Source organism: Girardinichthys multiradiatus, chromosome X (assembly GCF_021462225.1).
Source record: "Girardinichthys multiradiatus isolate DD_20200921_A chromosome X, DD_fGirMul_XY1, whole genome shotgun sequence".
Lineage (NCBI taxonomy): Eukaryota > Metazoa > Chordata > Actinopteri > Cyprinodontiformes > Goodeidae > Girardinichthys > Girardinichthys multiradiatus.
In genome coordinates, this window is record NC_061817.1 from 11,410,274 (window position 1) to 11,432,916 (window position 22,643).

At 40.7% G+C, this 22,643-nt stretch overlaps 1 protein-coding gene across 1 annotated transcript; it reads right to left on the reverse strand.

The window, feature by feature from the left end:
- Positions 1–2,066: 2,066 nt before the first annotated feature.
- On the reverse strand, positions 2,067–21,932 carry LOC124863388 (ral guanine nucleotide dissociation stimulator-like 1). The gene is made up of 17 exons (XM_047357748.1): positions 20,237–21,932; positions 18,536–18,825; positions 17,291–17,335; positions 16,982–17,184; positions 16,718–16,866; positions 16,383–16,625; positions 15,500–15,603; positions 15,056–15,140; positions 12,848–12,919; positions 12,281–12,367; positions 11,063–11,095; positions 10,633–10,754; positions 10,367–10,456; positions 9,334–9,463; positions 8,628–8,942; positions 4,642–4,756; positions 2,067–4,547 (listed from the first exon to the last, which is right to left on the reverse strand). Exons 1-17 carry the CDS (start codon positions 20,258–20,260, stop codon positions 4,408–4,410), a joined length of 2,247 nt encoding a protein of 748 aa, XP_047213704.1. The 5' UTR covers positions 20,261–21,932; the 3' UTR covers positions 2,067–4,407.
- Between the last annotated feature and the right edge of the window lie 711 nt (positions 21,933–22,643).

Below are 22,643 nucleotides of genomic sequence, written 5' to 3' on the forward strand. Positions count from 1 at the left end.
TCAGTACTTGGGCCAATTCTCTTTACTATATATATATATATGCTTCCAATAGATAGAGTTATCAGGCAGCATAGGATAAATTTTCAGTTACGCTGATGATACTCACCTTTACTTATCCATAAATCCTGATGAGCCCAACCAGTTAGATAGACTACAAGCATGTCTTGAAGACATAAAAACTTGAATGACTTTAAATTTTCTGCTTCTAAATTCAGACAAGACCGAAGTTGTCGTCTTTGGACCGGAGTCTTTAAAAAATAAACTGCTTAGTCAATCACTTAACTTCGATGGCATTAAATTGACCTCCGATAATAAAGTAAAATACCTTGGTGTTATTTTTGACAAGGACATGTCATTTAAATCCCATATTAAACAGGTTTCTAGGATTTCCTTCTTTCACCTCCGGAACATTGCCAAAATTAGAAATATCCTGTCCAGGAGTGACGCTGAAAAACTAGTCCATGCATTTGTTACTTCAAGGCTGGACTATTGTAATTCTTTACTATCAGGATGTCCACAAAATGCAGTTAAAAGCCTTCAGCTTATTCAAAATGCTGCAGCAAGAGTTCTGATGAAAATTTAAAAGAGAGATCATATTTCTCCTACTTTAGCTTCCCTTCATTGGCTCCTTGTTAAATCCAGAATAGAATTTAAAATTCTCCTCCTCACATATAAAGTCCTTAATGATCTAGCTCCATCATACATCAGAGATCTGATTGGTCCATATGTTCCTAACAGGGCACTTCGTTCTCAGACTGCAGGTTTACTGGTGGTTCCTAGAGTCTCTAGAAGTAGAATGGGAGGCAGATCCTTTAGTTATCAAGCTCCTCTCCTGTGGAACCAGCTCCCAGTTTTAGTCCGTGAGGCAGACACCCTGTCTACTTTTAAGGCTAGGCTTAAAACTTTCCTTTTTGATAAACCCTATAGTTAGAGTGGCTTAGGTTATCCTGAGGTATCTCTGTAGTTATGCTGCTATATGCTTAGGCTGCTGGAGGACATAATGACCACTTTCACCCTCTTCGCTACATTCTCACACTACTCTCCAATTTTGCTTTTTTAACTTCTTGTTCTCTCTCTTTTCACTTCCTAGAAGCTACACCTGGCCTAACTTTGTGTCAACCTGTGACACCTTTCTGTAGAGGGGCATCGTCCAAGCTTCTGCTGGCAACAACTTAATGCTCACCCTCTACAGATGATCCACATGACCCTGTCTTTCAGTGTTTAACCCTTTCTCTCTCCTAGACATGGTGATTGACTGAGCTTTACTGTGACTAATTATATGTGCTCTTTTTCAGACTCTAACCTTGAAAACTGGCTCAGAGTTTATCTGTTCTTTCTTTCGAGGTGAAACGACTAAAGGAGCTACATCCATTAACATTTAATTTTCCTTCCCATAGAAAGGACTCCTGGATCAGTGCTTCTTTGTCCTCTTTGTGTCTCTGCTCTGTTCTCTCCAACCCCCAGTCGGTCGTGGCAGATGGCCGCTCACACTGAGCCTGGTTCTGGTTCTGCTGGAGGTTTCTTCCTATTAAAAGGGAGTTTTTCCTCTCCACTGTTGCTACATACATGCTCAGTATGAGGGATTGCTGCAAAGTCAACGCCAGTGACTGTCCACTGTCTCTACATGCTCATCCAGGAGGAGTGAATGCTGCAAATCACTGCAACCTGCTGGGTTTCCTTAGATAGAAAAACTTTTTATCCAATTTGAATAGATAACTGAATCTGACTGCACTGTTCAATGATTAGGATTAATTGGAATGTATGTACCTGACTTTTGTGAAGTGCCTTGAGACGACATGTGTTGTGAATTGGCGCTATATAAGTAAACTGAATTGAATTGAACCTTAAACCCAGGTCCCCAGGGATACTAAGATTTTGGCCTAAACTGCGCAAAAATTGACAAATGAATAGATGACCAGAGAAAAATATTATGAAGATAAAAAAAAGATGTTTGCTCTTAAAGCATTACCTATATTTAAAAAAAAATGAACTGACTGTTGATTTAGCTGTGCAGCTTTATGACTATTCTAATAAACTTGACAAGCATTTATGAAAACACAGCATACTTTTTATATTCCACTTTAAGAATAACTATTTATTTAGCACTTTAAAAACAACACCGCTGACCAAAGTGCAAACATCACAAAATACATAGTTCTAGTAATCATAAAAACAGTAACATTTATGACTAGTTAATAAAACAACAAAAGGCAACACCTCAAACTGAGTTTAAAGCCTTAGGGAAAAAAGGGGCTTTAAGAGAAGATTTATAAACAGGGGGTTGGCCAGTCTGATTTGCAAAGGCAGCTAAGACTGGAAATGCACCTCTCAACCTCCTCTTTGAATTTGGGACGACCAACCAACAGTGACTGATCGGCTGACCTGTATAAAAGTAAGGGATTAAGACCATGTAAACATTGAAAAACAAATAAAAGAACTTCAAAATCAATCCGAAAAGGAACTAGAATCCAGGAGCAATGTGTTTTTTGGTATCAGTTAAAAAATGTGACTGACTCAGACTGGCATAAATAGCATTGCAATAATCTAAACGAGTTCTACTTAAAAAAATTAATTAGAACTTCAAAATGGCGCTGTGAAATGAAAGGTTTGACTTTGACCAGTTGTCTCAAATTGTGAAAACTGATCCTGATTATTGATTTAATCTATGCATCAAGTTGAAACTCATTTTCCATGTCACAACCAGGTTGCTGCTGCTGTTTGAGTCAAATAATAAAAAGACCCAGATCAGCATGTTTGAAACATCACTGGGCTTAAACAACAATACCTCAGTCTGTTGTTCATTAAAATGCCAACAATTGTAAGGCAGTAATCGTCATGTGTGTTAATTTTCAAAGTTGTAGAAAGTATGTTTTTTGTAATGACATTTTGCTATAAATACCAAAACAGTGAAGCCAGACTGGAAAAGTGTGTTTTTTTCTAAGGCATTTTAATACATGCTGGTAATGCATATTGAATTCTAACTTAAAAACTGTTTGTTCTCTTTTGGTGTTTTACATCTGAAACATCTTCCATAACGACAAGTATGATATGAAGTGGTTTTACAGCAGGGAAAAAAAATGTTGTGGTGTCAGGGGTCATGTGCAGAACCGTGAGTTTTCTAGAAAAAACAAAAACGCTTCTGTGGGAAGAGAAAGTGAGAGAAAAGCCTGTTCACTCTCTTCCCATAACAGCCATTACTTCCCTTGGGAAAACGTCTCGACTTCCAGACTTTCAAAGAAAAGAAACTTGTGATTTAACAAAGTGTGTTTAAGGGATCCAGTTCTTCATTGCTTCTCCTCTCTAAAGCAGAAAATTCTAACTTCATCTCAGCGTGTTCACGGCAACTGGCAGGACTTTCCAAAAGATTTCATCAAGGTAATTTAGAGTTTAGCTGCTTTAGCATAATTTAATGGGTCAGTTTTGTTTAGTACAGTTTAAAATAGACGGCTTACAGTGTCAGTCTCTCAAGCATTCTTCGCATTCATTAGAAAACATAAGGACATTTCTAAAATAACACCAGCATTAACAGGAACATTTTAAACAGTGCGTCATGATTTTTTTTAACAAGCATTTTTCTTGATAAATTAAGTGATGAGTTATTGAGATGTGTTCATCGAACAAAGGTGCAGTTAAAGTGAAACACAGTGGAGACAAAATAAATACAGTATGTTATAAAATTTAAATTCTTAAAAATCTACACAAACTAACACAAAAAAACACACAGATAAGACACCCTTTTGTTTTACATGTTGTTGCACAGATCTAGTACATCAGCTCCAGAATGTCATTGTGCTGCTGCTGCCGTCATGAGCCAGGCACAGGAATGCCATCCTTCCAGTCGTCTCATAGAAGCGCGAGAGGAGCGTATCCAGAGGTTTCTGGGTACATGAGGACCCCTGGAAGAACATCCTCCACACACCTTTCAGATGGCTCCGACCCAGCGACACTGAATAATGCCAGGCCTTTTAACCCATCATGGGTTTATGTCCTGATCCCTTTAAACTCCCCTCAGTTGATCAACGACGACACACTGGGTTGGGAAATGCATAATAATTTCTATATGTTCGTGTAAATGTGTTGGCACGTGCTGCTCGGAGAAGGATGCGTCCCTGAATGTCTTCGTCAGAACTGGCAGTCAGATTAAATCAGGGTTAACAGCAAAGCCCTGTAGGCAAAGCCTGTTCACACCCTTCAGCTGATCTTCTAACAGGAAATAATTTGATGAGAGAGTTTCAGGTTCCGTCAATAAAGTGCTTCTTCTAAATCTTGCATGCTGCCTTAAACACATACTGTTTTTAACCCTTTTGGTACAAACCAACAAACCATGAAGCAGGATGCATCTTTATGAGTTGAAGCCCTTTTTCCAGGAATATCCAATCAGTTCAGCTCTTCTTGCAGATAGATGCCTCACTTTGTGAACAGACCAAGATTAGTGGTTGGTCTTAGCGGTTTCTTCTGGCATTTGCGGTACTTGCGCAGGACAAAGTCAAAATTTGCTGTTGTGGACATAGCATAGAAGACGTTGGCTTTGTCTGGTACGAGCAACTCTGAAGTCAGAAAACACAGAACAAATGTATTTATTCGTTATAGTGTTAATCTTGTACTGAAGCATTTACACTGACTGACTGGATCTGTCCGGACCTTTCTGCTGTGAGATGATCTGTGACAGGGTGAAATCCTGGGGGTTCAGGTGCTCGAGGTAATGCTTCTCCAAAGCCCTCTGTATCACCTGAGCAGTTTTATCCTGGCTGGTCAGCTATGTGACACAAATAGCAACAAACATCTCAATGAGACAAGTTTGCTTTAATATGTCCGTTGCAACATTCTGTTTAGTCATGGTGCATAACATGTTTTAAAATGTGGCGCTTGCCTTGCCTTGCCTTGCCTTGCTGCTTTTCTTTTGATGCACTAATTATTGATAAGATTATCACTACTGGTTTAAAAGTGAATGCTCCCCAACTGTTTTTTGTTCAGGCGTTTTAAACTATTGTTAGGATAAGTAACCACCCAAGCAAGTATTTACATATGGAAACACCTGACTGAACTTTAGTTCCAAACCAAACCAAAGCCTGGTAAAACATTTTTGCATCCTCAAGAATTAAAGAGAAGATGTTGGCTGTAAGCAAAATAAGAAACAAGAAGTGAAATATTTAAATCTGCTCTTTTTTTCCAAATCGAAACAAGAAAATCTTAAGAAATCAAAAAAAGGCCTAGGAGCCCACCACGGACACAGCAGGAATATCAGAAATAGAGTATTCTCCATTATAATGTGGCCCCAGAAACATCAAACAGACTACACAGTCTTCATACTGTATTGGCAAATGGACTGCAGACAAGGCAGTAAGAATAAAACAGAATAGCATCAAGAAATCGGCTGTTGACAGAAACTTTTTTTTAATATCAATAAGGTGTTTAAATAAAGCACAGAGCTATTTAAAAGGAAACTGTATTATTTACATGTCCAGACATATCTGCGGTTTATTGCTCCTCTGAAAGAGTGAAAGACTTTGCACAGATAACAGGAAGGCTTAGTGGTGTACAGGAAAGGTGATACTGTACACCAAAAATCACCCACTTTCCCTTTTTGCTCTGCCGTGATAAAGTGCTGACTGACAGATCCACACACCAAGTGACACCTGCACGAGCGCAGTTCACAACATAAGATTGGAACATTGAAGGTGTGTTGTGACCTTATGATACCTGACCGTGTCTTTTATAAAAATAAAATCTGTATCAGCCAAAATCGGAATCGGCAAGTCAGGCTTTTTTTTTTTAATAATGCACATTTTTTTATTGAACTTTTTTTGAACAAAGTTATAAACACAATATTATGATGTATTTTTGTATTTTACACACACTAAGCACCACACTGACCACTCTTCAAGTACAAACCTACACACATCTGTACATTATGTGACAGAAAGCCAACTGGTAAAGGGAGACCAAATACAATGATATTGATGAAGTTTATCCAATAGTCCATAAGACACTTTTTCATAAGATGCCAATTTACCCATTCTCAGCAACCACTCCTCATACGGATGGGGGTGTTTTTACCGCCAGTGTCTCAAAAGAATCCTGTAGTAAGAGCCAAAATAATCCATCTCTTTTTATGAGAGGAAAAGTGAGAATCCGGGAGTCCTGTGGTTGAGCCGAGCACAGACAGTTTGGGTGAAATGTGAAATCTCCTATCCAGAATACTAAAAATTATCTCAGAAATGTTTTTCCACCAGTCCTGAAGTGCTGGTCAACTCCATAGAATATATAGAGTTGAGGCACCTTGACCATCACATCTCCAGCAAGTATCCATAGGTATTAAATTCCATTTCTGTAGTTGTTGCAGTGTTCGATACCATCTGTGAACTGTCTTTAATTGACTAAACCTGCTGCCTATTTCTTTATACATGGTATTAGTATTAGAGAGACATGATTCCCGTTCCTCTGCCAGGTCTTCTGCCCAATATCTTTTTGCTTTAGAAAGAGGATCAGCCAATTGTTTTTCAGAATCAGAATCAGAATCAGCTTTATTGCCAAGTTCGTACATACAAACAAGGAATTTGCCTCCGGTACATTTTGCTCTTTGGTTTTGTTTTTGTATTACAGAATATACAAATTTACAATTTACAATGTACAATATACACATATCTAATAAAAAAGGTGCATTTGCAACATCTGTATGCTGTTGTTTTGTACTCTATTGAATGTTCAACAGAGAAACAGCCTGGGGGAAGAAACTGTCTCTGTGGCGGCTGGTTTTAGTGAACAGTGCTCTGTAGCGGCAGCCTGAAGGTAAAGCTCTGAACAGTTTATGTGCAGGGTGTGTGGGGTCTGCAGAGATTTTAGCAGCTCTTTTCTTGACCCTAGACCTGTATAAGTCCTGGATGGAGGGAAGGTCAGCTCTGATTATTCTCTCTGCATTCCTGATTAATCGTTGCAGTCTGGACCTGTCCTGTTTTGTGGATGAGCCAAACCACACTGAGATGGATGAAGACAGGACAGACTGAATGATGGCAGTGTAGAAGATGACCAGCAGCTCCTGTGGAAGGTTGAACTTCTTGAGTTGCCTCAGGAAGTACAGTCTCTGCTGGGCCTTCTTTCGAACAGTGTCTATGTGTGAAGACCATCTCAGGTCCTCAGAGATGGTGGTTCCTAAGAACCTGAAGTGGTCCACGGCCGATACAGTGTTGTTGAGGATGGTGAGGGGGGTGTATGGGGGTGGTGTTCTCCGAAGGTCCACCACCATTTCCACAGTCTTGAGTGGGTTCAGTTCAAGGTAGTTCTGACTACACCAGTGTACCAGCCGATCCACCTGCTGTCTGTATGCAGACTCATCACCATCCTGGATCAGTCCAATGACAAGGGTGTCATCTGCAAACTTAAGGAGTTTCACGGACAAGTCCGATGAGGTGCAGTCATTTGTGTACAGAGAGAAGAGGAGTGGGGATAGAACACACCCCTGGGGGGCACCAGTACTTATTGATCTGGATCGGGAGAAGATGCTCCCCAGTCTCACCTGCTGCTGTCGGTCCGTCAGGAAGCTGTTGATCCACTGACAGGTGGAGGCTGGGATGTTGAGCTGTGTGAGCTTCTGATGGAGGATGTCTGGTATGATGGTGTTGAAGGCCGAGCTGAAGTGTACAAACAGGATCCTGGCGTACGTCCCTGGATGGTCGAGGTGTTGCAGGATGAAGTGTAGACCTACATTAACAGTATCATCTGCCGACCTGTTTGCTCGGTAAGCAAATTGCAGGGGGTCCAGCAGGGGGCCTGTGATGTCTTTCAGGTGCTTCAGCACCAGCCGCTCAAAGGACTTCATGACCACAGACGTCAGGGCTACAGGCCTGTAGTCATTTAATCCTAGGATGGTGGGTTTCTTGGGAACCGGGATGATGGTGGATCGTTTGAAGCAGGAGGGGACCTCACATTTCTCCAGTGACTTGTTGAAGATCCTTGTGAAGATCGGAGCAAGTTGATGTGCGCAGGCTTTCAGACATGATGGGGAGACATTATCAGGTCCTCCAGCTTTCTTTGTTTTTTTTTGTTTTAGTTTTAGTGTGTCATTTGTAAAAAACATTATTGTCTTTTGTTTTTGTAGCGAATGGTAGATTTTAGAGGCAATACCTCTGCCCAAGAATGACCTAGGTAGCAGTGAGATCAGACTTTTTAAAGATCGGTAATCAGTGATTGGCCAGAAAACTGCAATCGTGCACCCCTAATTTTCAATACTGTTCTTATGTATTCTTATATAAGTGCTCTTAAGAAGAAATAGGAGACTACTCAAATTTATATCAGTGGTGAAAGCTTTAGCAGAGATCGGCCACAAGATCCTGATTAGTGCATCTCTACTTCTGTTACAGACTGTTGTCAAAACACCTCAATTCATTCAGACATTGGATCCAGAATTATGCAAGAGGTCTTTAGCAGTGCCACTATTGAGGGCGTCATTCCTGTGCTCCTTCATCCACCTCCCCCAAATCATAACACAAACCAAACTCACATTTTCCTGTTTTTGGATTGATGAAGTATTTAGAAATTACATTTCCTTTGTGGTTAATTCACCTTACCTTTAAAACACCAACCCTTCTATTAGCATAATGTTTGATTTTAACAACCTGAGCAAAACTCACCAGAATGCTTTTGTACATGTTGCCGTTGTTGTGGCCCAGGTCCACACTGACCCTGATGATGCAAGAGTCAGACCCCTGGTGGTTATACATGGGCAGGGCTGTCATGGAAATGGAGCGTTTGTGATGGGAGGCCAGATGAGGGTTACGTCGGGAGGTGCCGGCGCTGCCCAAGTCTGTAGAGCAGAGCTCAGTGCTGCAGTCGGAGGAGGAACCACAGGGAGAGGGACACTCTAAAGAGGAAGTTGCCGAGGGGCAGGGGGAGGATGATGAGGAGGAGAAATCCTCGGATACATTGTTGTAGGAGCTATGGAAGGACTATAGAGGAGAGGCACAGATATTCCTGTAAGATTATTGATAAGTGAAATGAAAGTGCTTGTAGCTTTTTAGAAGCTGTATGTCATTAAACTCTCCTGTTGTTCTGCTGTACGATTGAAATGGTCTTATGCAACTTTCCAGGAATTAAAGATTCCTTTTATTTCACTGATTAGAAATGCATGAATGGTGTGTTCACTTAAGGAGGACAACTGTTTGAGAAACAAATGAATGTTATTCAGAGCACAGAGAGTGTGTGGTTGAGGACACAGCATGACAAAGCTTTCAACAAAGACCATCACTGTTGCCGTGGGTGACAAAAGGATGGATAGAAGTCAGAGACAATGGGGTTTTATTCAAGAACAAAGACATGCTCACACACAGATCTGGTTACCTGTAGCTTGATGGAACAGGTTGAGTTTAGAGAAGAAAGATCTTCCATCTCAGATCCACTGGATCCAGAAGACGACACGCTGATCTGGTCAGCAGGGAGTTTCTTAGACGTCTCGCTCACTGACCGAAACCTGGGGATGAGAACTTCATCAGGAAAGTTTCACCACATTAATGGAACTACAGGAATAACTCAGATCTATACAATATTATACACGATTTTAATCAACATTTGATTCCTGTTATCCCAACAATTTCAGTAAACGTTCTAAACAATCCATCTTTATTCCAACTAGTACTTCAGTGTTGGGCTATGTGGACAGTAAATTATGTGTATACATTGCAGGTTTGAATATGCACACAGAGCTGCAGCATTTTGCAAAAGTATTCACAAACACTGTTCTACATTTTATTACAGAACAACAACCAATATCAGTGCTTTTTTATCAGATGTTTTTTTAATGGTGGGCCAAGACAAAGCAGGGCATAATTGAGAAGCAGAAGGAAAATAATGTTTTTTACAAATGAAACACTAAAACTAAAATTTTACCATGCATTTGAACCCCCTTTCCTCTGGCACCCCTAAATAAAATCTACCAAATCTATCTGCCTCCATATTGTTTGTGCAGTCCACAACCAACGAAGAAGGGTTGTCATTTTTAAAGAAAGCCATAAGATGTCCCATTGAAGGTTTGCCACAAGCGATGTAGGTGACACAGCAAATTTATGGAACCTTCTGGCCTGAATCCAAAGCATATTTATGGCTGAAATATAACAGTGCAAATATTACACCTATTAGTGCTAAGAAGAATGGGAAGAAATCTCAGTCTCTAGAAGTGTTGAGCTAGTAGAGACAAACTTTCCAAAAAATTGGAAAGAATTTTAAAAATCATGCATTTCGCCAACTTCATATTCATCTACTCCTTTCTGTTTGTCATAAAATACATCGTAGGTTGTGGTTGTAATGTGAAACAGCTTAAAAAAGGTCAAAGGGTATAAACACATTTTACAGGTATTGCACACAGTACGATACTCACAAAGAGAGTTTCTTCGTGAGAGAGCGGTTACTCCACGACGTCGGTGAACAAGTGTCCACTGGAGGCTCGAGCTGTCTCGACATTTCGTAGCTGTAACAAAAAAAAAACAAGAAGGTACTTCAGTTCTTATGGAGAACTAATGGTGCACCAAGAAAAAACTGACATTCTTGGTCTTGATTTTGTCATGAGGCATGTTTTGTTTCTGTAGTGCATAACAACCAGAGCTTTACTATGAGCTGAAGAGAAAAAAAACATGTTGAGCTCACCTCTCCTGATCTGTGAGCAGTTTGTGCCCATGCAGCCAAGCAGCGATTTTGGGATGATTGGGTAGGTTGTACTGGGAACAGGACGCCTGCAGCAAACGGATCTGTGACAGGACGTCAAACTCCTGTATGGGAAAGAGAAATGTTGACGGATAAACAATGAAACCAGGGAAAAACGCATTGCTGGGTGTCATGACTTAAGCTTGCATAATCTTCCTGGAACAACAAGGTTGTAGTTGCACTACTCTTAAAGTTCAAGAAAGTCACATGAGAACTCCAGGTCACAATATAGTTAGGTTTATGTTCAACTTTCTGTTTACTCTGACAACACATATCTACTCTATACACTCATCCAGCAAGTAGAGCGGAGAAATATACAACACCAACAGACTTACATGCTTGTTAAAAAAGGTCAAATACTAATACCACTTACCCTCCTCCTCTTCTCAAAGTTTATAAGTCCACCCTGTTGGAAGAGTTGATTATTAGTACTTTAATTTATTACACAAATCAATGATTCATTAGGTAGAAGAAAGCCTTACTAAGCTGTATTTTCTAAATATTAACCATGTAATGGAACGTACAATTAATAGTTTTCTTGAACAACTCTTTAGAGTCAGTTGTTTAAATATGAACTATTTTAAGTCATTATTCTGATGCTTGTTTTGCTTTTATGAAAAAATGTATGCCTACAAAGCTGATCTTACATGCATAAAACTGTTTAAAGGACAAAAACAAAGAAAACTAAACCCCAGCAACTAGGCTTCTACACAATATGAGCTGGAGAGTTTTCCCCTCTACTGACTGTAAATGAATGATCAACACTTGCTCAGCAACATGGCTGGAGCTTCTTCATGGAATAGATGTGGCTGGTCTTCCTTTAAATCAGTTTTCAACTTTAATTAGCAATTGCATTTCATTGCATTCTAAAAGGCAGCAATTGTGTTAATAACAGATGCACCAAGTACCTGGTGTCGATCACCCAGTAAGAAACTCAAAAATCTTTTTCATGATGAGTAAACACAACTTTTCCAGCGCTATCAGCTCGTGCTAACAAATACCCTCTTCAGCTGCTACAACAGAGAGCCAGACTTCAGTGGATAACAGGAAGGCTCAATGTATTACAGCAAAGATGTCCATCTAGAAATCTCTACAGCCCTCTGGAAATCTAGAGGTTAATGTATAGTTAATGTAAGAGTCTTAATAATGGAGGGCAATACACAGAGAGACTGATGTTTACAGACACTAATGTTAACTGGTATAAAAAGATGCTGAAACATATAATTGGATTAATTGTGAATAATCGATTTTTGAAATGTGTAAATGTGTTCTATCCAAAACTCCTCAAGCAGCGTAGCTTTCGATTCACCTGGTTCAAATTCTGTAAAAAAAATCTCTTATTAAGCACCTTTTGCTATCCGATTGTTAATAATAATACTTAGTCTACAGTAAACCCCTGTTTTTCAGCACCTGCTTTTTCACACATTGTAACGTTTCCCTCTGCTTCTAATAAGTAATCAGAATCGACTAAAACGGGCAAAAAACGGAGATCGGAATTTGGCTACAAAAACCTCTTATTAGAGCATCTCGAGTTTATTCTGTCCATTGAATTTTTCAAACGTTCCAGCATAAATGTTAATAGATCAGTCACCTCTGTGGTGTCTGGTAGAGCCGTGTCCAGCATGGTGAGGACGGTCAGGTAGGCGCCCAGGTATGGAACCACTCCGCTGGAGGTACTCTACAAACAAATCATGTGCAGACACCCATTAAAGCTACAGCAGCAGTTTTTCTTTCCTTATCTTAAAATCAGTTTGGCTCTTTGTGTTTTTACACTTACAGATCCTAAACATGACAACATTCACACAGGGCTGAAGCCAGTCAGCAGAACTGCAGGCTCATATAACAGCCCAGGGGAATGTGCATGCGACTTATAAAAGACCCCCGTCTGGTCTATTATTACTGACCTATAATCCTATTGACCTGATGCCATTTGAAACCTGCTCAGCACCAAATGAAGCTAAAATTAGGTTTGGGTCCCAGTCACGCCAGAGAGGGAAACCAACCCCGCTGTGGCTTTCAGAGGCGTATAATGTGAGAAGGATTTGCATGAGTCTTCTGCCTCATATGAAAATGACTCCGAGATAAAAGGCCAAACTCTGTGAAATGGAGCAGCGGCCTAATCATGCTCTCTTTTTAATCATACTGTAATATAGCTTACCATCTGCCTGGGGAGTTGACACTTCTTCGTTAACTTTGGAGAAACATTATCCATGTTCGCTTGGCCTCCATCCTGTTGATTACAGTGAAAGCTGTGTTCAGTTTAAGGTCAGAGGCACTTACACTGGCAAAGGAAGAGTGTTTATTACACATTAGCTTGAATATCCTGTTTAACAGTTCTTTTTTCAAAAGGACTGAAGTCCATTTCTGAACTTCTACAAACCTTTTTTTTTTTTTAAAAGAATGTTTTTGGCACTAGAGGCCTTTATTTTGATAGTAGGCAGACAGGAAGGAGGGGCAAAGAGAGGGGGAGACATTTGGCAAAGGTCACCGGGTCGGGGACTTGAACCCGGGACAGCCGCTTTGAGGACTACAGCCTCTATATGTGGCCGCACACTAACCCCTACACCACCAGCGCCGCGCCCTTCTACAGACTGATTGTCCATAACCAAATAGGCTTAGGTTTAGTGACAGTATTTACATGGATAAGAAGTCTGCCTGATTAAAGTACAGCATGTTTATTTCCCCAATCAAGAGATGGCATTGTGGGGCAACAAGCACTAGCTGTTTAGCTGTTTGGTACAGAAAGTGCAAGGCATCTGATGACTTTAGGGTGCTTTATTAGGGCTGAACAAAAGCCGTGTGTGACGCAGTTGCCTAAAGAAACCTACAGAGAGAACAATGAGAAGGGAACATGATGTGCTTGAGGCCCCTTGTGTGCTATTATTAACCAGTCAAGCATTTATCCAAACATTAACTCAACGTGGAATCTTACTAAAGATTAAAAGAGTGACACGCATGTTCAAGGAGACCATTTTTGCATGATGTTCTTGGCCCGACGTTCTGATTTCTTTGTTCTATTTTTTTAGTGTTCAAGACCTAAATCTGTACTTCTGGGTTCTGTTCTTTAGATACACAATGAATTTGGATTTGATCAGCTGAATTTACATATATTTGAAGGATTTTTACCTTAGTTGACATTCTAATTGACTTCAATGAGTGAAGTCAAATATATGTTAGAACTAAAAATCAGAAATCTTGAAAATATATTATTACAACGCTAACAGAGTAAAGAGGGATGAAAGCTAATGTAGATTAGTCCTATAAATTCTTTTTGAAGGTACAGGAACACTCCATCTAACTCTGTATTGTTGACTGGCTGTTGACAGAAGCTTCAGTTAAAATCTAATAGCAGGCAAATAATTTATAATGTGTTTTTGCTCCTTTGTCCAATCCAGAGTTATGCTGGCTGCATTATATGTCACTATGGCCTTTGGATAGAAATGGAGATAATAGGGGACATGTACCAATATAACGCTTTCCCACTCCAGCCAATAATACAGAGTATAAAGCTTTGTAAGCTCTTACAATGTCTGATATAATGATTTGTTACTGATAAGAGAATTAATGATGTCAAACATTGTTTTTTTATTGATACATCCCAAAGACAAACAAAGCATTGCATTTTAAATCTCAGGTTAAATCAATATTAAACAAGCTTCCATTTCCTCTGCCATGGATAATATGCCTATATTTTCCTTCCAGAACCTGGCTGGGTTTTATACTTGTGGTTTCCAGTTATGTAATTGGGTGAATGGGTCTCAACATTGTTCTGGTTACTGGTATCAAGATATAACAATTTTTTTAAAAGTTCATATTTGCTGGAAACAAAAACGTTCCATTGGACAGCCTAACACCTAGACTAGAGTTTTCTCCTGCTGTACTGGACGGAGTGGTGCGACACTGCTCATCCCCAACCTGTTTCTGTGCGCTGCAGCTCAGGTGGTTGAAATAAGGCTACAACACTTTTCTTAGACTCACAAGAAATACAAATTCAGCTGTTTGGAAATAGTTCTGTGTGCAAAACAATATCTAGAATCATGCTGTGGAGACGAGGCTTCCACCATCCATCACTATTAGTAACTCTTATTAAATGTAACTGTTTTGAGAAGAAATAATTGTGACTTTTCTGTTTTGATTAAACCAATTTAGACTGTAAAAGAAATGTAACTCCTTTATACATTGTCAAGTTTAAACTTTTCATGTAAAAACCATAAAATGCAGTCATTTTTCAATCGTGGTTATTATACTGGTAGATTACTAAGTGCGGCATTTCGGTCCATTTAAAGAAACGTGTAGATCTGTGCATGGTGAGCTGTGTATGTGAGGGTTAACGTAGCAAACACCAAATGGGTGGCGTTTTTCCCACCTCCACCAGGAGCTCCCTGTTGGTCAGAACACAGTTCTCATCAGGTAATGTCTCCCAGAGATTATCCAGCGTGGCCATGCTGTCTCTGCAAAAAGGGACAAAGAAAACTTGAAGGGGACAGCTTCAGTTGTTTTAACATTATCTACAGTAAGATAAGTGTTTTTAAAGGTTTACATATTTTAACTTGCATGCATGGTAAGCAGTTTAAATGAAGTTTTGCATCAGCTATTCGTGAACTTTTACTAGAAAATTTTAACTAGAAAATGGGTCATCAACCAATTGGGGCCTTTAGCTGATTCGTGCAATCAAATTTCATAGACTTGCACTTGCTGGTAGGTCGATGTCCTTATTAAATGACTATTATGTAAAGAAAACCTTTTTACGAGCTTAGACAGACCAAAGAACGTGGCCTTTGAAACAAACAAAAACAGATCCCACCCCCACCTGCTAACTGCTGCCCAGGTCTTCCTCAGCCTGTAAACAGCATTTGAATGCAGGGCAGAAAGGATCGCCTTGAGGGAGGAGAAGTTCTTCAAGCGATGACATTCCTGTAAAACAAACAGTCTCCATTCACCAGATTCTCTTCATTTGAATGTTTTCTAACACTTTGCTAACTAGGCATGGGCTTTACAGTATGTTCACAAACATTAAAAAAAAAAATCAGAACATGATGCAACTGCTTTTTAAAAGCAAAAGGAATAATACCTTCTGCTGCAGAAAATCCATATTAATGCAGCTATAAGTATCTTGTCTACAATATTTATTTGTCATTTTGATGGATAGACTTAAGCAAAAATCCCTTAAATTCAGAAATAGTTTTAAGTTCTTTTTAGAAGAATTTTCCTGGTGTTTCTAGGGTAACACAAGACTAACGAGCTTATACTAGCTGGGTAATTAGTTGGGCAGTCAACCCCAGTAGAGCAGCCTGCAGTCTGCTGCTTAACAGATAAGTTGCTTGTGGCACTACATCATGGCTGTTTTTGTTTTTCACAAATAAAATATTTCCAAACAGGCAGATGTGTCTTTCTTGTAAGCAAAAGCAACATCTAATTGCCTTCTTTCAACCACCTGACTCGTGGTGCACAGCAACAGGTAGGGGAGGGGCAGTGCTGTGCTATGCTATGCTATGTTCCACACAGCTGAAGAAAACTCTTGTTATTCTGGCGCACTCTCTGCTATCTCAGTAAAAAGTTCAACTATAGGACCAGTTTGACAGCATTTTTTTAAAACCTTGGTATAACTTGACACCAGAAACCAGCCTGGGCCCATTGCTAACAAACATGTATAAATAATGACTAAATAAAGCTCCTCAGCCACTAAAACCCACCTGCGCCACTTTGATCCACCTTTCAATGATGCGAGCCCTCTGGGCCGGAGTTGTAGGTGGCATCCAGGAGGAGCTGTTGGTGGGTTCTGCAGGCTGGGAGAGCAGCGACATGATAACCCTGTTGGTCACAGCGTTAAACTGCGTAATGGTGGCTCGGATGGTGGGAGACATGTTTTCCTTCTTGTCTCTCTGGGACCACACACAGCCCAGACACTGGTAGGGCACCACTTTGACAAACAGGGCCTGAAAATTTTCCAAGAAGGCCCACGGTCAGCGTTTAAGCATCAGATAGGAAATATTTAAAGGTGACAAATTTAAAAATTACAGTGACGTACAGAGTCCATCAGAGTGAGCTGCTCAGCAATGGCTATGGCAGAGAAATCCATAATGCTGCCGTGATCCAGAGGGTTTTCACATCCTGAATCCTGACTAGCAGACTCCTCCTCAACTTGCTCAAGACTAGAACAGCTATTTGATGACACTCCTATAATAAAGATCACCGACATTAATGGGAATTTCTTACTACACTTTCATGTTATTGTCAGCAACACTGACTGTATGCTTTTCATCAAAGGTCATGCTGTGGAGAAAAGGGTGACCTTCTTCTTTCTGGAACTTTTTGAGCAGCTCCTCAGTTTGTCCGGCCAGAGAGCAGAAGTTCGGCTGGCTGCGTATGCCGTCATGCACGGCCGAGCAGATCCTTAGGTGATCCAGCAGTAGGCAGAGAGCTGGGTGCAGTGGAGGGTCCCTGAAGTCCTCGCTGTACTCGTCCAACCATGTCTGGACAAAGGTCAACAGAGGGCTGGGGAGCGAGAGAGGCACAGCGGAAGAAACATTACATGTTAACCATAAACATGACAACTTGGAATTGTGTCCTATAACTGCAAACTCAGAGCTTTCCCACCTACCTCCTGGAGTAATCAGTGTTGTCCACGTCTGAAGAGGCGCTGTCCCTGTATACAAATAAAAAATCAAAAGTCAGCCTTTTCTTCTCGTCTTCAAATCTTTTAATTATTATTTGTACCTGCCTCGCCGCAAAGCTCCTCCCTAACATTAAATCAGGCCTACACAGTCTAAAGCCTGCTGTGTATAACTGCTGTTTTTGGGGGCTTCCAGCTAATAAGCACCTGCTTGGCACTTATTACATCAAAGCCAGGATGAGATGCTTGCTTTGTCAGTGGGAACATCAAAATGCAAGACTCCCTCTGGGACATAGTGACTGTGCATGAATAAACACAAGATATTTTGTCTGCCAAAACTGACTTAGATAATAATTGTTTTATGCTTTCTTATTTGTGGAAAATAACCAGAAATGTTGGCTTACAGGAGTATCAGTGTCCTTTGAACTATTTCCTTTGAGGCATGTCTCTACCAGCTTCACACATCTAGAAACTGAAGGTTTTGGCCATTTTCTGACTGGATGAAGAGAATCTTTGAACATCAATTTACAAGTCCTGCCACAGATTTGCGATTGGATTTAGGCCTCGACTTTGACTGGGCCATTTTAACCACTGACCATCAGGCTAAATCATTCCATTGTATCTCTGACGATATTAGCGGTGTTGGCCTGCTGGAAGGTGAAGTTCTGCTCAAGCTGAAGGAAAGCATCCCCACAGCATGACGTTGCCACCACCATGTTTACAGTTGGGATGGTGATGTTCAGTGTAAGCTTTTTGCTACATATTCTATTTTTTATGCAACTCATAAAGTTCATATTTGGTCTCATCTGACAAGAGCAACATCTTCCACATGTTTGCTGTGTCCCCAATGTGACTTCTGGCTTTCTTCTTGCCACGTTACCATAGGGACCAGATTTGTAGAGTACATGGCAAATTGCCTTCCTGCTGACACACTCTCCCAACTGCGCTGTGGACGTTATAGCAAAGAATACAAACCCAGGCAGCACTTTCCTGATTTTTATTTGTAAAACAAATCTTTAAAAAACATGTAGCATTGACCTTCAACTTCACAGCTATGCACTCCTTTGCATGAATACTTTAGACACTGTAGACAAATGCTGTGCTACAGCGCCAGCACAAAGAAATTGAAACTAAATTAATTTAGTGTTTTAGTATCAATTGAAATTATTGAACTACTGCCATTACAGGGCAGACAGTAGCCAGTTTAGAGTTGCACAAAGTAAGCAGCTGTACCTCTGGAAGAGCAGCTCTATCAGCGTTGTGCTGCTAGTGTAGGTCCTGTACGTGGAGAGGAAGATCCTGCTATAGTCTGGCTCCTGGCTGCTGTTGTCCAGGAGGTGACTTACGAGCAGGTCCAAGGTGGCGGCCTTTAGACGCCGCACCTTGCAGGTCCGGTACTGGACAAAACCGGAGGAGGGGCTCATCTCGCCTGGGTTGGGCGAGGAGGGGACGGGCTCCCGGCGCAGTGTGATCCCATACACGGCGCCATCCTCTTTCTCCTCACCCCACTCCTGCACTGGATTCTGGGGGCAAAAATGTTTGATTTTAACATAAAGTGACTGTCTGCCGTTAAAAGCTAAAAGAGATCAAGTTATATTTTGCAGTTACAAAAGAAGGGTCAGAGGATGAGCTAAACAAACAGAAATAGTCACAAGCTATCTTGGACACACAAACAAGTGACACAGCAGCCCACAAAGACTTAACTCTGATCCCTCTTAAACCTAAAGCAACGATGTAATATTTACGTCTGCTAATAGCCATAATCTGCAGTGACTGCGCCAACAGGTTATTGTGTGATGATGACAATAATTATTTTAGGCCCAACGTACGTGCAGCTGATGCAGACAGATGGAAAATACATGAATCTGGACCAACAAAAGAAAAATGTAATGCTGTGTCTGTTTTTTACCATTTCCTCGCAGCCCTGATCTTTCCAAGAATCCTACAGCTACACATCAATGTTTATGGAAAAATAAAAGGAAAATCAAGAGGTACATCAAACCAAAAAACAAGTTTCCAGTGTATTCAGTCCTACGTTGTGACAACTTAGTAAAAACAGAAGCCAATTGAATTCTGCAGATGTTAGCACAACAGCAGGAGCTACTTCCCTTACAATTAGATCTTCTTTTCATATAATCAAACAACAGGTTGTGCTTTGTTTGCTTTATGCTCTCTGTTTGCTTTGTATTGCTTTTTTTTTTTTTTTTTTTACAGCCAAAGCCCCTACAGAGTTTTCAAAAGTGCTTGGAATGACATTTGGGAACCGGTTTTATCAGATGCAAAAACTGAGCGCCTGATTCAGGCTCTCAGGCAATCACACTTTAACAGGAAAGCTGTTGCTTAACACCAGTCATCAAATAAGCTAGTTTCCTTTACGCTATAAAAATATATTTTCAGCCATTAAAGTGATTTAAACTTGTGTGTTTGTAAATGAAACATTAAATCGGTTGCAGATTTAAATAAATAGACCTGTTAGTAATCATCTTTATTGTTTAATCTGTATGTTAATGCGATCTTATGCTATAAGATTGATCCTTTCTGCTGCCAATGTCTGTACTGGGATCACATTTCATTTAAAATGATGAGTTCAGAAGAATAAGATGAGATCTGAGCCAAAGAGACCCCATTTAACCAGTGGACATATTTCACTTTTCAAGCATGTCTCAGTCAGACGTAGTCCAAATGCCAAAAGTTAACACCCAAAAGCATTTCAATGCTCGTGTTTTTGCAATAAGAATAAAGGCTTGAAAAAACGTCCAGTACTTGTGCCGCCTCCAACAAAATCTCACCCGGAGCGGTGAGCCAAATTGCCCATTAAAACATTCTTACTAATAAAAGAAAAAAATCAACTCTTTCCCTAAACTCTGTTGCCCCACACAGCAGGGACATATTCGCAGGGGACACCTGATATGTGACGCATCAAGCCAAACTCACCATGGTCAGCTCCCATTTTCCCATCTCGTCTACTCGACTTAAGAAGTGCGGCTCTCCATCTTGACAGCAACTCCAGGGAAAGTTAACTTCCAACTTGCGAGGCAGAGAAGTCAGTTGATGAAGGCTGCTTTTTCCAACAATTTGAAACCGAAAACATTTGTATCAAATTTCTCTTGTCGTGAGCTACCTTCACGCACGCACCTGTATTAAAATGTTAAAGAGGGATTTTACTACATTTTGCTGCTTTCTATAAACGAGTCGGGCTGGTTGTCCGGAGTTTTTTGTGCTGTCCCAGCCTGTCTGAGCTGAGGAGAGAAGATTGTGGCGGTCTGACAGCACCGATACCCGCTGAGGGCTCTCCACTGAGACAGGAGACGTGGGAGAAACCAGTGTTCGTCCTTATGTGGGAGGCGACTCTCCGGGCCTGAGGGGAAGCGTGTCTCAGTTTGCCTGTGTGCGTCTGTATGTGCATCAAAATGTAACCATTATTTTATTCATGTACTTACTACTTAGGTGTTGATTGTTTTATAGTACTATAATATAACTCTTTAGCTTTTTTTGCTTAGTTCTGGTGAAGACTAAAAAGTTATTTTCTTTGAGGTCTCCTTTTTAACTCTGGAATAGAATTTAAAATTCTCCTTCCCACATAAAGCTCTTAATAATTAAGCTCCATCTTACAACAGAGACCTGATTGTTTCACATGTTCCTAATGGAGCACTTCGCTCTAAAACTGCAGGTTTACATGTGGTTCCTAGAGTCTCTAGAAGTAAAATGGGAGACATATTTTTTAGTCATTTGTTTCCTCCCCTGTGGAACCAGCTCCCATTTTTGGTCTGTGAAGCAGACACCCTGTCTACTTTTAAGACTAGGCTTAAAACTTAAAATTTTACTTTTTGATAAAGCTTATAGTTAGGGTGACTTAGGTTATCCTGAGGTATCTCTGTAGTTATGCTACTGTAGGCTTCAGGCTCAAACAGAGTCGAGGAATACTTGACTATGTGGGTGTCCACGCATACTTGAGGCAGACGGACTCAAAGTGGACTTCTGCCGGACACGTCCGCACAAAGCTAATTTTTGACATGTGTGACGGACAATAAATTTTTCGGTGGAAAAAAATATTTGCTTCGAACTGTTTTATATGGAACACACTGCTCCGGGAAAACAGTCGCAAGGTCACACAGTGTCACTGCCACTCTTTGTGCCGCACTGACGGGTGTATTCCACTTCTTCCTCCCTAGTCTGGTTTAATGACCTTGTATACCTCCTTTTTATTTAGTCTTCCCACAGAAAAATGGCAAATTAGCTCCTCCTGGTCTTCCTTCTTCCTCCCACTGATGACGCCATAGCAGGAAGTGTGGGCAATGTAATAAATTGGTACACTGGCTATGAAATCTCAAACTGTCCGTGAGCTAGTGTGCATGCAGTCTGCGCTGCTCACATTTCACCCAACTCTTTGAGAGCCTCTAGGGTGCTGAAGGATATAATGATCACCTTTTCTCACTCTTCTACTTTCTCCTACTACTCTCTGATTATGCACTTTGTAAAATTGTTGCTCCCATTAACTTTATGCTCTCTCTTTGTTTTTGTCTTTAGAAAGGTAACACCTCGCCTGGTGTTTCTGTTTAGCAGTGGAACCTCCTCAAGGGGGCTGAGCTATTGCTGCCAATAATTTCATGTTCTCTTTCTATCGATGACACATGTGATGGAAATTCTTGTAGTAAGCATTCCACAGTGTATGACCTTTGGGTTGCCTTAAGCTGTAAAAGCCATTATCAGAAGTTTAATGGTTAAGGCCATTTGTTAGGGTGATGCCTTTGGAAGAGCAGATGTTGTTCCTAGGTAACCTTCTCACCTCTGAACCCGAGAAGGGTCTAGGGTCGTAAAACACAGACTCTTTGAAGTTGAAAACACTGTCATGTTTGGTATAAATACTGTGTGTAAATGTTGATCGGGGCTCTGTTTCACTGACTAACCTCAGTGTCAGGGTCTTCAAACGCTGAATGCCTTTGAATAAAACTTATAAAGACAAAGTCCGGATTTTCTCTTGTTATGAGTCAACTTCTATCCACTTTGATAAGAAAATTCCACAACAATTTTAGCGTCACGAACAGGATCTAACGTGCCAGAGGAGACCGCAGGATGGGACACGGACGCCTGGCCAGCCTGAGAGTTGTTCTCAGTCCACTTCCATATTACGGAGGGGAGTCCGGGTGGCCACCTGCGGCTTCTGGCCGATTGGATCCGAACTATTTGTCTTCAAATATATCTGGGTGAGAAGTTGCTCTGTATGATATAATGTATATTATTTTTTATTACACATTAACCATCATCTCCTAACTAATTAATTAGGTTCCAGAGTTGCGAGTGGGAGGACATCAGCTGAGGGCCTGGTCACCCTGTTAGGAAA

Bases quoted from the DNA above. Each gene is read 5' to 3' on its own strand.
- LOC124863388 (XM_047357748.1), bottom strand. From the start codon at position 20,260: ATGGGAAAATGGGAGCTGACCATG. The intron at 15,604-16,382 runs GTGGGTTTTAGT...TTTGTTTTACAG, and splicing joins GGTGGATCAAAGTGGCGCAG to GAATGTCATCGCTTGAAGAA. The intron at 12,368-12,847 runs GTAAGCTATATT...ATTTGTTTGTAG, and splicing joins GTCAACTCCCCAGGCAGATG to AGTACCTCCAGCGGAGTGGT.